This window comes from Microcebus murinus, chromosome 10, assembly GCF_040939455.1.
Source record: "Microcebus murinus isolate Inina chromosome 10, M.murinus_Inina_mat1.0, whole genome shotgun sequence".
Classification (NCBI taxonomy): Eukaryota; Metazoa; Chordata; class Mammalia; order Primates; family Cheirogaleidae; genus Microcebus; species Microcebus murinus.
The window spans coordinates 87,756,274-87,771,147 of NC_134113.1; the positions used below are offsets into that span (position 1 = coordinate 87,756,274).

At 42.2% G+C, this 14,874-nt stretch overlaps 1 protein-coding gene across 1 annotated transcript in view; it reads left to right on the forward strand.

The window, feature by feature from the left end:
- The first annotated feature begins 3,441 nt into the window (after positions 1 to 3,441).
- GUCY2C (guanylate cyclase 2C) overlaps positions 3,442 to 14,874 on the forward strand; it is a 76,441-nt gene continuing 65,008 nt past the window's right edge. The window contains exons 1-3 of the mRNA XM_012753729.3: positions 3,442 to 4,508; positions 11,642 to 11,754; positions 13,163 to 13,227. Of these exons, the coding sequence (XP_012609183.2) occupies positions 4,292 to 4,508; positions 11,642 to 11,754; positions 13,163 to 13,227 (395 nt within the window). The 5' untranslated portion in view covers positions 3,442 to 4,291. The remainder of the gene's footprint in view (positions 4,509 to 11,641; positions 11,755 to 13,162; positions 13,228 to 14,874) is intronic.

The window sequence follows — 14,874 nt, forward strand, 5'->3', positions numbered from 1 at the left end:
ATGCCCTTTCTCCCCTTCCCCCACAAGTCTGAGTTTCCAGCATGACCATCCCCCAGATGGTGCACATCTCACTCATTATATATGTATATACCCGCCCCCCTCCCCCTGCCCCCCTGCCCAATACCCTATTACTGTAGTTCCTATGTGTCCACTTAGGTGCTGCTCAGTTAATACCAGTTTGCTGGTGAGTATATGTGATGCTTGTTTTTCCATTCTTGGGAAACTTCACTTAGTAGTATGGGTTCCAGCTCTAACCAGGAAAATACAAGATGTGCTATATCACCATTGTTTCTTAGAGCTGAATAGTACTCCATGGTATACATAGACCACATTTTATTAATCTGCTCTTAGATTGATGGGCACTTGGGCTGTTTCCACAGCCTTGCAATTATGAATATCATATTTTAAAACAATTATGTGGATTATGGGAACAAGAAAACCATCTTCCTTTGGTTCTAGGATATACTGGTAATATATTATAGCTAAGGAAGTAGATGCTTATATATCACAATTGCATTGATAAATTTAATCTACTAAAGAGCATTTGGTTATTCAAAACATCCCTGGACTATATGATTTAAAAAACCATCTTATCTGAGTCCTGTAAATTGTGGCAGAAATGACAACCATTTTTTGTCTTTTAAAAAGCCACATAATGGGCCAGGTTTGGTGGGTCACGCCTATATCCTAGCAACTTGGGATAAGGGTAGCCTCTAGAAACAGGCTTAAGTGAAGCCCCTAAGAAGCAGTTTATGAGAGACCCTTCCTAGTGACACAAGGTAAGTACTAACCGCTAATATGAGTTTGCCTCTTTCATGTCCTCACATGTTGGAGGCACCCCTCCACCCTTTTTAAACCAGAAGACCAGGTGACCCAAACAACAACTGGCAGAAAAGTAGAAGGAACCCTATGAAGTCCCTCTGACAACTCACACCCCATTAAAATTGTCAGGAGTAAAAACCTTGGGTCCATCATTCCAGAGTAAAGAGGTGTCCCATGGAAGAAAAGGACCCATACCCCCAGGGGATTGGCCAACCTTTAGGTGATCTAAAGTATCTGTATTAGAAGAAGGAAAAATGAAAATGTTGATATTTTTGCTAACCTTTCTTTGGTTATTTGCTCTGTCTATAGGATGGAGAGACAACTCGAGGTTATCACCTCTTCTGCTGATCAGTCTCACTGCTGGGTTTGCCATCCAAAACCTCATTTGGTATTCCTGTATATGATTTCTGAATTTGCAAAAACTGCTCTCTGGGAGCATCTATAGGGTGTGACTAATAGCCTCATACTCAGAGATCCCATGCTTCTTTCTTGCCCAGTCCTGTATCAGACCTTATATACAAGGTGACAGTAAGGACCCACAGTCTTACTAGTTTCTTATTTATTTATTTTTGAGACAGAGTCTCACTCTGTTGCTTGGGCTAGAGTGCCTTGATGTCAGCCTAGCTCACAGCAACCTCAGACTCCTGGGCTTAAGCAATCCTTTTGCCTCAGCCTCTTGAGTAGCTAGAACTACAGGTATGTGCCACCATGCCTGGCTAATTTTTTCTATATTTTTAGATGTCCGGCTAATTTCTATCTATTTTGTAGTAGAGGCCTGGGGTGAGTCTCGCTCTTGCTCAGGCTAGTTTCGATGTGAACGTGAAGGTTCTTGAGGATTCTTGGAAAAAATTTAGAAAGGAAGCTGCAAGGGCAGGTAGGAACATGAGCATGAAATCAGCAGGAAGGCTAATCAATGCAGGAGGTTTGGTTTTTATCATCAGAACCAGCCTATTCATCAGGTTCACATAAAATGATAAAAACCATGATTACTGTACTGTTCAATTTTACTAATTGTATCCATTGATATTTGATTTATTGAACAGCCCAAAATACATTTCTTCTTTTACCTGGGGTGAACAGTAGAACCAGCCAGGCTAAGCCCAGGGAGCTGGTGTTATAAAAAGCAATCCTTGTCCTGTCCCTGGAGGCAAAATCTCTATAATCACTTGTAGAGTCTGTTCTGAGTTGTGTCCTGAGTAAGTCCATCCTCCTTGTTGTCCCTGTAATGTGGGATACAACTTCCCATGCATCCGCTGAGAAACAAAAGGTCCCTGAAAGGCCACTGAAGTGACCTGATATGTGGCTATCCAGGTTTCATAGATTTTTTTTTTTTTTGGTTGGTCACCTTCATTTGGATTGGTTGAACTCATCAGCTATTCATATATTTTATTTAATGAGGTTTAAATTAGATAAATAGAGCTGCTTCTGGGGAAGAATTGTAGTGCTAATTAACACACTTATTTTTCACAATCTGAGTTTAAAATACAAATTTCGCCGTAAGGGGTCCTCAAGTGCATGGTGTAAACAACATTATTTGATCAATCACACTATACCTCTGACTTTATCTCCCAGGCCTCATTTAAATCCGGGTTCTCAGCTGGGTGCGATGGCTCACGCCTGTAATCCTAGCACTCTGGGAGGCCGAGGTGGGAGGATTGCTCAAGATCAGGAGTTCAAGACCAGCCTGAGCAAGAGTGAGACCCTGTCTCTACTAAAAATAGAAAGAAATTAGCTGGACAACCAAAAATCTAAAAGAAAAATTTAGCCGGGCACGGTCGCACATGTCCGTAGTCCCAGCTACTCGGGAAGCTGAGGCAGGAGGATCACTTGAGCCCAGGAGTTTGAGGTTGCTGTGAGCTAGGCTGATGCCATGGCACTCTAGCCCAGACAACAGAGTGAGACTCTGTCTCAATAAATAAATAAATAAATCCAGGTTTTCTTCTCAAGGCTCCATGGGGGCTGCTCTCATACCTGCACAGACACCTTAAAGTCAGCAGGTCCAAAGACAGAAGTCATGATCTTCTCCCTCAAACCTGCTTCCCTCCCAGGATTCCAGAGCCCAGTAAACAGCTTTACCCTCTACCTAGATGAGAATACCAGGGGTCTCCCTAAATTCCTTCCTCTTCCTAATGCCTGAAATCCAATCGAATATCAAGTCCCTCCCATTTTACCTTTCAGATATTCCTTGAACCATCTCCACTGCCTCCCTCCAGGGCGTTCCTTCCACTGCAGCCTAAATAGTCTTTTTCAAAATTCATATCATCATGTCCCTTTCTTGACTCTTAGGATAAAGTCTCAAATCCTTAACGGCTTGCAGGAAACTCCATGGCCTGCCCTGGCCTACTTTTCTGGCCTCCCCATTGCCACAGGACTCCTAGCTCTCCGCACTGCAGCCGCGCTGTGTCTCTTCACTTCCTCAAACACACTATGCGCTTTCCCACCCCTGGGTCTTGGCACGAGCTGTCCCCTGCCTGATATGCCCTCTTTTCTTTCCATTCATCTAATGCAGGCGTCCTCAAACTACGGCCTGAGGGCCACATGCGGGTGTTTTTGCCCGTTTGTTTTTGTACTTCAAAATAAGACATGTGCAGCGTGCATAGGAGTTTGTTCATAGTTTTTTTTAAAATATAGTCCGGCCCTCCAACGGTCTGAGGGACAGTGAACTGGCCCCCTGTTTAAAAAGTTTGAGGACCCCTAATCTAATGCCTGTTCATCCTTCTGAGCTCGGCATAGGGGACACTGTCTCAGGAAAGCTTCCTTGACTTTCTACAATAGGTTATGTTAATCTACCATGTGCTCCCCATAGCACTCTGTGCTTTTTTTTTTTATTGTTGAACTTAGTTATTTAACATTCTTCTTCTTCCGTTAGAATACCTGTTCCATGAGGACACTAATGTGTCTATATCATTCATGGCTGCCACTGCAGGGCCTTGACGATGCCCAACACAGAGTCAAGTCTCAATAAAGAGTTGCCGATTAGGTGACTGAAACACAGCTCTTCCTAGTTAAGGATTCCATTTGCAATCCAGCTAAAACCTAAGCACCATAATGCATCATATTTGTGCTTTCCTAAAGCCCTTCGACCTTTATTTTCCATTTCACAAAGCTTGTTATGTGTATAACATACTACCCTCTTCCTCTTTTCCGTCTTCTCAATGATATGTCACAAATTGATGTATTTTTATTGGGTGAGGCCCAGTAATCTCCCTGTTTATAGCTCTGACCTTTCTGTGTGCAAACACACAAAGTGAACTTTGGTTTATCTCCTACCATAATGTAGCTGCTAATTACTGGCAGCAGGCTGTACTCCACCACCCACGTGACTGGTGGGGCTTGACCAGAACGGAGCACCGAGAACAGCGGACTGAGGGACTCAGCTGGAGGCTGTCTGTCTGGATTTTCTGCCTCCCTTGAAGCCCAGAGCAAAGCAAGTGGGCACAAGGAGTATGGTTCTGACGTACCCAAGGTCATGAAGACACCACTGTTGGGCTTGGCTTTGTGGTCACTGCTTCTCCAGCCCGGGCTGACATCATGGTCCAACCAGGTGAGTCAAAACTGCCATAATGGCAGCTACGAGATCAGCGTCCTGATGATGAACAACTCAGCCTTCCCAGAGCCCCTGGAAAACTTGAGAGATGCGGTGAATGGTGGGCTGGAAATAGTGAGAGAACGTCTGCAAAAGGCTGGTAAGAAGAAATTCATTGTTGCAGTTCTTCATTGTATCTTTTAACTATGAGCATAAATTTTAGAATGCTACAAAAAATAAAGGGGAAAAACCATCCATGATAATTTCCAGCTACCTGGATGTTTCCAGTCTACTTTCATATGCTTCTTAGTTTCCTGTTTTTAAGAACATGATTGGTGATCACTATGGCATAGAAACAATTTTGTATCCTTCTGGTTCAGTTCATATTTTCCCACAAGTGAGTTTCATATAGTTGCTTACTCTTCATAGTCATCATGTGAATGGATGGAAAATATCATTTTGGAATATATACCTCCCAAATTACCTAGTAATTTCCTATTGTGGGATAGTTCATTTGTTTTTAATTTCTCATGATTGTTTTTGTAATACTACAAGAAACATTTCATGTATGTAGTTTTTCTCCACACCCTGAAACTAGATTACCAGCAGTAGAATCACCGAGTCAATGAGTATTTAATATATCTTAATGGTTATTTGTGGTTTTAAAGGTGGTATATTTTGATTTTCTCTATTTGAAATCTTATGGAAATAAGGGCAACAGTTCAGATGTGTATAATAACTTCCTTTTGTGCACATACATCTTTTCAATTTTGTCTGAAACTAGATTCAGATGTAAATGAATAGATCTGATCTAAAGCTATAACAAGTAGCTCATGTACCAAGGCAGTGTGGTATAGTAGACAGAACATTGGATTTGAGGATCAGGATTGGGGTCCCTACACCAAAGTTTTCTCTCTCTGTGATGCTAGAAAGGTAAGGTCCCCCTTAGTCTCTCTGAGACTCGGTTTCCCTATTTATTAGGTACCTGTCATATGCTAGGTGAGTTCTAGGTACTTTAATTACATCATCTCCTTAATCCCACGGCTCTGGGAGGTGAGCATAGTTGGCACTTCTTTCACGAGAAGAGGTTTAACAGCTTTGCAAAGGTCATACAGATTGTCTGAAGTGAAATTCCAAGCCATATCTATCTGGCCACTCTTTGACCATGCACTCTTTTGGAATCCACTGTAAAATCTTTACACAGCATGAACTAACCTTCTCATTAAAACAAGGCAGTGGAACATTATGGTTAGACGCAGAGATTTGGAACCTGACAGCTCTTGGCTCGTATTCCTGTCAGATCATTTACCACAGGTATGACCTTAAGCAAGTTCCTTAGGTTTTCTGAACTTCAGTTCCCTCACCTATAAAATCAGGATAAGTAGTAATTACCTCATGTGAATAGAATGTGGATTCAATCACAAAATTCATATAAAGTACCCCATACACTGAGTGAAGGATATTAAGAACTCAATAAATGGTAGTTGTTTTTATTGTTGTTGCTATCATTGTTGTTATGGATGTTAATGTTAGGAGAACACATTGCCAAGCACATAAAATAAGTAGTATGAAGTAGTTAAAGTCTTGGTCTCTGAACTCATACAACCTGGGTTTGAAAACCTACTCTGTCACTTAACCAGCTGAGTGACATTGGGTGAGCTATTTATCCTCTCTAAGTTTCACTCATGTCATTTGTAAAATAAAGTTATTGTTGGTGAGGTTGTTGAATGGATTATACAAGTGGCGAGTGGGAGTTCTATGGAGACGGAGGAATAAAGAATGATGCCCAGATTTTTGAATTTGTTATGTATTTTGTTGGATGGATATTTATGAATAATAAACACAGAAGGAGCAGATTTGGGGGAAAAGATAGTTCATGTTCTATTGAGCATTATTATTTGGGAACAATTCTAAGACAATATATCTGAGGGCTAAATTGAAGAAACTTAACAGTTCAGAGGTTGTGGGTGATATTCAAAAGGAAGTGATCAATGTTTTTTCTAGGACTTAGGAAAGCTTTGTAGGTCTTGAAGAACAGAATTTGTTGGAAAACAACATAATAAAAGAGATTCCTTCAATCTCAGGACATCACTTCCTTGGGGATGTATGTTACAAGGCTAATCTCATGGTCCATACCTTATGCGTGCTTCCAAGTCCTGAAGGGGGGCTCTCTCCTACTCCAGCTTCATGCTGGTCCAAGGCCTTCTTTAAAACCCCAGATAGCAGAAGGAGAGTTCTGAGATCACACTATATTGTTCAGCTTTCTACCATCTTCCTAGGACTGAGATATCACAGTGGAGGAGAGAGCACAGGTAGTAGAGAGATGAAAAGGAGCAGTTGGGGAAAGAACTTGTTTTACAAATTAAACTTTGAAGTTATGCCATTGTCTGAAATACATTCAGTATATTCTTGAGAAATCATTTGAGATTTGGAGAGATAAAAGGCAATCTATCTCCCTCACCAAATTAAAAACTGAAACAAAATGGTACACATAACTGTAAACTAGGGAGGGGGAACATGTTACAGTATGTTCTGCAGAAGTGGTTCTCAAACGTTTTGGTCTCAGGACTTCTTTAAACTCTTAAAAATTATTGAGGGCTCTGGAGAGTTTCATTTATGTGGTTATGTGTATGAATATTTATTGCATTAGAAATTAAAACAGAAATTTTTTTCACTCATTCTTTATTTTTTAAATTTATTTTTTATTGGTATATATTTCATGGGGTACAAGTTACAATTTCACCACATTGATACATTGCATGTGGTGATGTCAGAGCCTTAGTGCATCCATCACTGGAGCTATGCACATTGTACTCACCAAGCGACCTCCCATCATCCACCCCACAACCCTCCCCAATCTCCATTATCCATCATTCCACACTCTTCTTCTGTGTATAACCATTATTTAGCTCTCACTTATAAGTGAGAACATGTGGTATTTGTCTTTCTGTGTCTGAGTTGTTTTACTTAAGATAATGATCTCTAGTTCCATCCATGTTGCTACAAAAGACGATTTCATTCATTTTTATGGCTGAATAAGGTATTCCATGATGTATATATACCACATTTTCTTTATCTAATTCTCTGTTGATGGACACTTAGGTAGATTCCATATCTTTGCTGTTGTGAATAGTGCTGTAATAAATATATATGTGGGTTTTTTTTATACATTGTTTTCTTTTCCTTTGGGTAGATACTCAGTAGTGAGATTGCTGGATTGTATGGTAGTTCTATTTTTAGTTCTTTGAGAAATCAAAACTGAGAAATATTTTAAATTTTGCTTATAAATTCATTTAAAAAATAACAAACACTTTATTAACATAAATAATATTTTTATTAAGGAAACTTTGTATTTCTCAAGCCAAAAGAAAAATGGACAAGAAGAGAGGCTTACACTTTTGCAATCTCTTTAATGTCAGTTTTAATGGAAGATGCCTACGTTTTCATATCAGCTTCTACATTCAATCTTTTGCAATAACATATGTCATGTAGCCTCTGGAGATCTCATCTGCTCATGAGAGAAGGAGAGTGGAAAAAGCAAAGAATATCTTAGTTTAATTATGAAGATAGCTTTGACCTCATGGATCTCCTAAAAAGGACTCAGGACCCTCAATTGCTCACACTTTGAGAACTGCTGTTGCTTAATATACCAAGTTCTATAATCAGATTGCTCTAGGTTCAAATACCAGCTCCACTACTTGCTAACAGTGTAACCGTAAGCAGGTTAATCTATCTCTCTAGACCTCCATTTTCTCATTTTAATTAGGATGATAAAATATTAGTTACCTGGAAGGATTCAGGGAGGATTAAATGAAATACTGTAGGTAGGCTGAGTGCGGTGGCTCAGGCCTGTAATCCTAGCACTCTGGGAGACCCAGGTGGGTGGATCATTTGAGCTCAGGAGTTCGAGACCAACCTGAGCAAGAGCGAGATCCCGTCTCTACTAAAAATAGAAAGAAATTAGCTGAACAACTAAAAATATGTAAAAAAAAAAAAAAACAATAGCTGGACATGGTGCTGCATGCCTCTTGTCCCAGCTACTCGGGAGGCTGAAGCAGGAGGATTGCTTGAGCCCAGGAGTTTGAGGTGGCTGTGAGCTAGGCTGACGCCATGGCACTCTAGCCCGGGCAACAGAGCGAGACACTGTCTCAAAAAAAAAAAAATACTGCAGGTAAAAACTCATAGCCCAATGCCAGGCACTCAGCAAAAGAGAATACCTGGCTCTATTCTATCAATCCATGGATGAGGAACTGGGGCCCCAGTGGTGAAGTCACTTGTCCAAGGTCACACTCAACAGTTGTTGGTTCCCTTTTTACATACATCATCATAAAATAATAATCATTAAAAACTATTCCATTTGAAAAACTTGGCTCTAACCTCATTTTACATGTAAGGAAAGCAAGTCAGAGAAATTAAAAAGGCTTGTGTAAGAACACATAGAAAGTCACTCATAATGCCAGACTAAAGACTGAGGTCCTCAGACTCACTGTATGGTTGGCAAAATTAAGGACATCTCTGCTTAGGAATGAGACATTTGACCTGGTTAACTTTTTTTTTTTTTTTTTTGAGTCAGAGTCTTATTCTATTGCCCAGGCTAGAGTGCAGTGGCATCATCATAGCTCACTGCAACCTCAATGTCCTGGGCTCAAGTGACGCTCCTGCCTCACAGGCATGCACCATCAAACCCAGCTAACTTTTTATTTTTTTTGTAGAGACCAGGTCTTGTTCTTGCTCAGTCTGGTCTCAAACTCCTGATTTCAGGTTATCCTCCCACCCCAGCCTCCCAGAGTGCTAGCATCACAGGCATGAGCCATCACATCTGACCTTCTGATCACCTTTTATTGGGAGGGGATCAAAATGTGAGAGATACAACTTGGTCAGATGATTCTGTTATCTTTTTATTGCCTTCCCAAATATGGTGCCTGGCAAGGCCCAGGAATATCAACACCAAGATCCTCACTTTCATCTAGAGATGGAAGTTCTCCATTATCCGAAGATCCCAGGCCAGAATAAACACAGTTCACATTGGCTTTGTTAGTAGACCAAACAGGAAATGCTCATCATCAAGAATGGTGTTCCAGTCAGTAAAACCAACCACCCTTGTGGCTAAGCAAATATTTCAAAGGGAATTCTTGTATTGCTTTCTAAGAGGAGAAATTTGTGAACCAGAGTGAAATCCAATCAAGACTCTCATCTCATTTAGGACACAAATGAGGATATTTTTATTTTCCTCAGAGAAATGGACATTCCAAGAACATATTTTTTTTTCTTTATCCTTCATGAGAAACATTTTAACATAAGGGAACAGATTTTCAAAACCAAGAGGGGATCTTCTGGGGATTTTGCAACCTCTTTTTTTTTTGTCTACTATAAAAGGAAACATAACCTTGTGGCACTTTCTCCATGAAAAATAGATGACAGACTGTTAACAATATTCATTTCATCTGAGAAGTGTGGCTATGGTTGCTCAGACCCAACCGGGGACTTCCTGAGCATACACATGTGTTGTTCCCATAAACTACTTACTCTATATCTTGAATGCTTCACTAGAGAAAGGGGCTAAAATTTGTGACACAGCAAGATTAGTTGAGAGCAAGCAGTCTTACCCCATTGATAAATTTTAGTTTTAACATCTTGGTGGATCATTTAGCTGGTAAAAGTTCTTTCCCTCATGCATGAGTTTGGATCTGTGAAATCAAAAATGTATAATAGATTTTGGATAATACAACTATAGATAAAATTTCAGATCCCACTATTTATGTATATGCACTCTGGGGTGACAAACCCAATAGAGCTTTTGTCTCAGGCTCTGTTTTCTAGAAAACTGACCAAGACATCCCTTTTGTGCAAAAATTATAAATCTAAGAGACAGGTGTGACGGTTGTCTATCAATACGTATGACTGCATTAATAATAATTTCTGATGGGTCTATTTTCAATTGCATACCTGTCATCTCTGTTCAGGGTCTGGTGAACATCTCACGCCTGACAAGTCTACTGACTCTTGATTCCCCCTGACCACACCACATTGACACACCTACTCCTCCCACATTCTTTTCCATCTTGGTCAGTAGCAGTTCCCTGCACCTACTTGCTCAGCCCAAAAATACTCGAGTCATCCTGAGTCCTCTTTTTCTCATACTTCACATCCCATCCATCAGCAGTTTCCTACCTTCAAACCATATCCAAAATGCAGCCATTTTTCTCTACTTTTGCTACCACTACTCCAGTCCAAGCTACCCTAGCTTATGAATAGCCTCCTCACTAGTCTTCCTGCTTCTGTTCTTGTCCCCATAATCTATTCTCTGCATCAGAATCCAGAAATATCCTCTTAAAATGATGGCCAGACAATATATAATTTCTCTGCTCAAAATCCTCCAAAGACATTCCATTCCAGAATAAGTCGAAAGTCCTTACTAGAGGCCTCCCTCTAAGCTCACCTCCCGTCCTGACTGCCCCTCGCTTACTCTGCCATGACACGTTGTCCTCCTTGCTCCTTCTACACCATGCCAAGAATGACCCTGTCCAGGACTTTCGCCCCTGCTGTCCCCTCTGACCAGAAGCCACATACCTGCATGGCTCACTCTGACTTCTCTCAGGTCCTGGCTCCCCATAGAGGCGTCCATGCCCACCCTTTCAGAAATAACTCTTCCGCCTGAGCCCCCAAGGAACACGGAAGCCTTGGGAAGGCAGGACTTCTGTCCAATGCTGCCTCACGAGCACAAGGACGAGCCAGTGCCTGCACATGGCAGCAACTCGTAACTATTTGTTGACTGGATGGTGGATGAAGATCGGAGACCAGGGAAGACTGCAGCCTCGTGCACATTGGCAGCAAACAGAACCAGCATCTTGGGAACATGAAAGAACAGGGTTCCATAGCGTCTGTGTCTTTTTGCTCTCCTGACACTCGCCAGTGCCACACAGGAAACCTGCTGAGTCTGAGGTTGTGAGAAGAGGATGAAGACAGCAGTGAATGTAATGAAAATCTTCTAAAACCGGATTGTGGGGATAGTGGCCCAACTCCGCATATTTACTAAAAGTCATTGAATTGTACACTTAAAATGGATCAGTTTTAGGGTGGGCACATTATGCCACAATAAATCTGCTGAGAGAGAGAGAAAAACAGAGAGAGAGAAAGGAAAGAAGTGACTATGAGTAAAACAAAGACTCAGAACTCAAATATTCCTAGGCCTGAACATGGATATCCATTTTTTCCCAGGATGAGTCTCATGGCTGGTATAAACTACTGAGAAGTCATGCTAGTTTTCTATTTCCCCTCATTTCCCAATAACAGGCATTAACGTGACTGTGAATGCCTCCTTTATCTATTCGGACGGCCTGTTCCACACGTCAGGGGACTGCCGGAGCAGCACGTGTGAAGGCCTCGACCTGCTCAGGGCCATCTCAGTAAGTAACCGCAGTGCAGAGGCAGCCATAGCCTCTCCACTCTGGGTGAGCAGCGCAAAACCTGCGCACACGTCCTGTCATCCCCAGCTGTGATTTGAAGGCCGGCTTGACCCCCGGCTTGACTCCCATAGGCTTCCCAAGTGACAAGGGCCCTCCAGAATCCAGGAAAGTGGGGAGAACTTCAGCATGTGCCGTCTGTACACTTTCAGTGGTATGGAGGGGAATTATTTCATTTTAAGTTGTTTTTAAAATTTTTAAAAATTTAAATGTTGGTCTAAACGGGTTTGTCTTGGTGTCCCTCAAGAAATACCAGGTGAGCCATGTTTGAAACCATATTTCAAGGCTCACACCAGAAATCCCTGTGTCAAGTCATCGCCCTATGTCAGGACACAAAGTAATTGCTTAAGGCCTGAATCTGGCAGCTAAATTTAAAGTAGTGAATGCATGCCAGAGGATGGAAATGGGAAGAGAGATTCTTGGCCAGAATCTTGCCTTGCTCCTAGCTCCCAACTCCAAACCTCTAGACCTAGTCAGAGCTTTAAGGAGCTAATGAGTGTCACAAGCTCTCAAGAGACAAGTAGGGGTGCAAGGCACCCCCTGCCCCGTACTACAGAAACTGCAAAGGCTGTCCACGAAGCAGAGCACTGGGTGTAGAGCCATGGCTCCAAAACTTCAATCGATAACTTCACACGGACCAGATAGGCTGTCCTGGTGTCCGGAAGAGTGGCTGATCAGAGCAGTGATTCTCGATCTTGGGAGGGTGAGGAGTGGGCAAGGGTAGTTGGATAAACTCCATGTCACAATGCCAGGAGTGTGTGCTTCTTCGCTCTGCCTCTGCAGAGAGAGGTATGCCCTGGTTCTCCAAAACCAGGGGTGGTGTGTTCCTAACTAGTTTCCCCTTGAGAAATTGGAGCAAATAAGATCAATAATGACCCAATCGATCATACTGCATTTTGTTCTCTGTGGCCCTGCCTTGTAGCTCTCCTTAAAATTGAAATTTGCCCTCTCCCTTCAAAGCATCTCCAAATCTCATCTCCCCACGATCTGGCCTACAGATTGCTAATGGTACAGCCTGCTCACGGTACAGCCTGCCAGTCCCTCTGCCGCTTCTTCCTATCCTCCGCTTGATAAGCAATCCAGCTTCACCTGCAGACAGCCCACCTTTGCAGAACACTTTCGGCTCCTCTCTCAGCATGTCTTCCCTCGCAGACCTCTCCCTGCCTTGGTTGGCCCTGCCCAGCCCAAGCCACCCTATGCTGCTCCTCTCTGCTCTGCATTCGGGCATTTTGGGAGGCCCACTTTCTAATCTTCTGGGAGCCTTCCCCTTGCCACTTCTTTCCTGCCTATCAAATAATTTTTGTTTTTTAGTTTTAGAGATTAGCTGTGTTTTTTTTTTTTTCTTCTACAGAGAGAAAAAAAAATGGGCTGTGCCCTCATGGGACCCTCATGCACATATTCTACCTACCAGATGTAGTAAGTAGCTTGGTTTGCTGTTGTTTTAATGCTACTGTGAATTGAAGTCAAGACAAGACATTGCCATTTAAATGATTCACCAAACAACAGTCTAGTCAAGGCATCGCAATCAGGGGTGCTGAGGCTGATAGCATTCTGCCATCTCTCTGTAACTTTTGTTCCCTTATCCAGATAACTTCATCTTTGCCCAGGGGAGGTGAATTACTGTAGCCGTTCAGGTTGAGCTACTGACACCATGGTATAGGTAGAAAGTCAGAGTTTTGACAGGAAGCAGGGGAGGCAGTGAACTTGGACAACTGGAGGAGTTTCATAAATAAAATATTCACCGAAGTATGGGCAGAGGAGAGGGAAACACAAAGGGAAGTACCGCCCCTCAGCGTGTTAGCAGGGGTCTGTTCTACTCTGGGTCTGTGAAAGTAAGATGACAAGGCATTTATTTCATAGAGTTGAGGATTATATAAACTACATGTTGAAAGTACTTGGTACAGTACTATTACCATCTTAGAAAAAAGCTTTCAATACATTTCAGAATGAAAAAAATTTTTAACTTTGGGAAAATTACTCTTATCCCTTACATTCATTCCACGCGGTGTGATTTGCATCAGCACAAAACATTTTGTTCCCCTGATCACACCTTTGCCAATCAAAATCCCTGTCTCATGCCTTTCTTTCACCCGTTCAATCTGACCCTGAATCAAGAATCGCCCTTCGTGTACACAGAGGAAATTGCGCGGAAGGAGCCTTTGCAATACATTTTGGAGGGTAAAAAGACCTTTGAGATTTCTATTGCAAAGTCTGCTTTTGATCCCCTCACACCCACAGTACCAACAGACTCGGATGCCCAGGCCCACCGCATGCCACAGGCACGACACAGGAGCACTTCTTGAGCCCAGCTTCTGTAAAAAAACTCAGACAGGTACAGCTCCTTACTCCTCCTGCACTCCTTCCCGCCTGTCATCCGATCACTTACTAATATTGCTATTGGGTACGATCGGAAGGCACAGAGGATTGGGAAAATTGCTTCACCATTGATGAAGCCCTTCTATGTGCAAAGAGGCATTTTAGTTGTCAGAGTAGAGAGAATTAAAACAAAACAAAACAAAACAAAAAAAACAGCCTCTGCCTAGACAAATAGAGAAGGTGCCAAGGGCTCTGGTGACCAGTACAAGGCAGAGTGAGATAGATTCCACCAGAGAAATACAAACAAGAAGCTGCAGCGTGCACAGAAGAAAAGGATCACGTCTGGTTGAGGGGGCTAAGCTTCAAGAGAAAGAGAGACTTCATGAAGGAGGTGGTATGTTTTGTGCGTTGAGGAATGGGTAAATTTTTAATGGGTAGGGATGAGGGGGTAAACTTTCTAGCCAGGCAGAGGGAGAGGTATGTGCAAAAAGCAAAGAAGCAGGAAAGTGAAAGACTTTTATGAATGTCTGTATTATCTGGAGCCCAGGGAATGTATAGGGGAATAAAAGAGACAAGACTAGAAAAATTAAGTCAGTCCATATTTGGAAGTTCGTGGGAGGGAAGTCCAGGGGAAGGAAGTTGCATTAGTGAGATTTGCATCAGAAATTACTACGGTTTTGAGCCTGGGAGTGTCATGAGAAGAAGCTCAACTTTGGGAAGAATGATTGACCACAGTGTGTAGGAGAG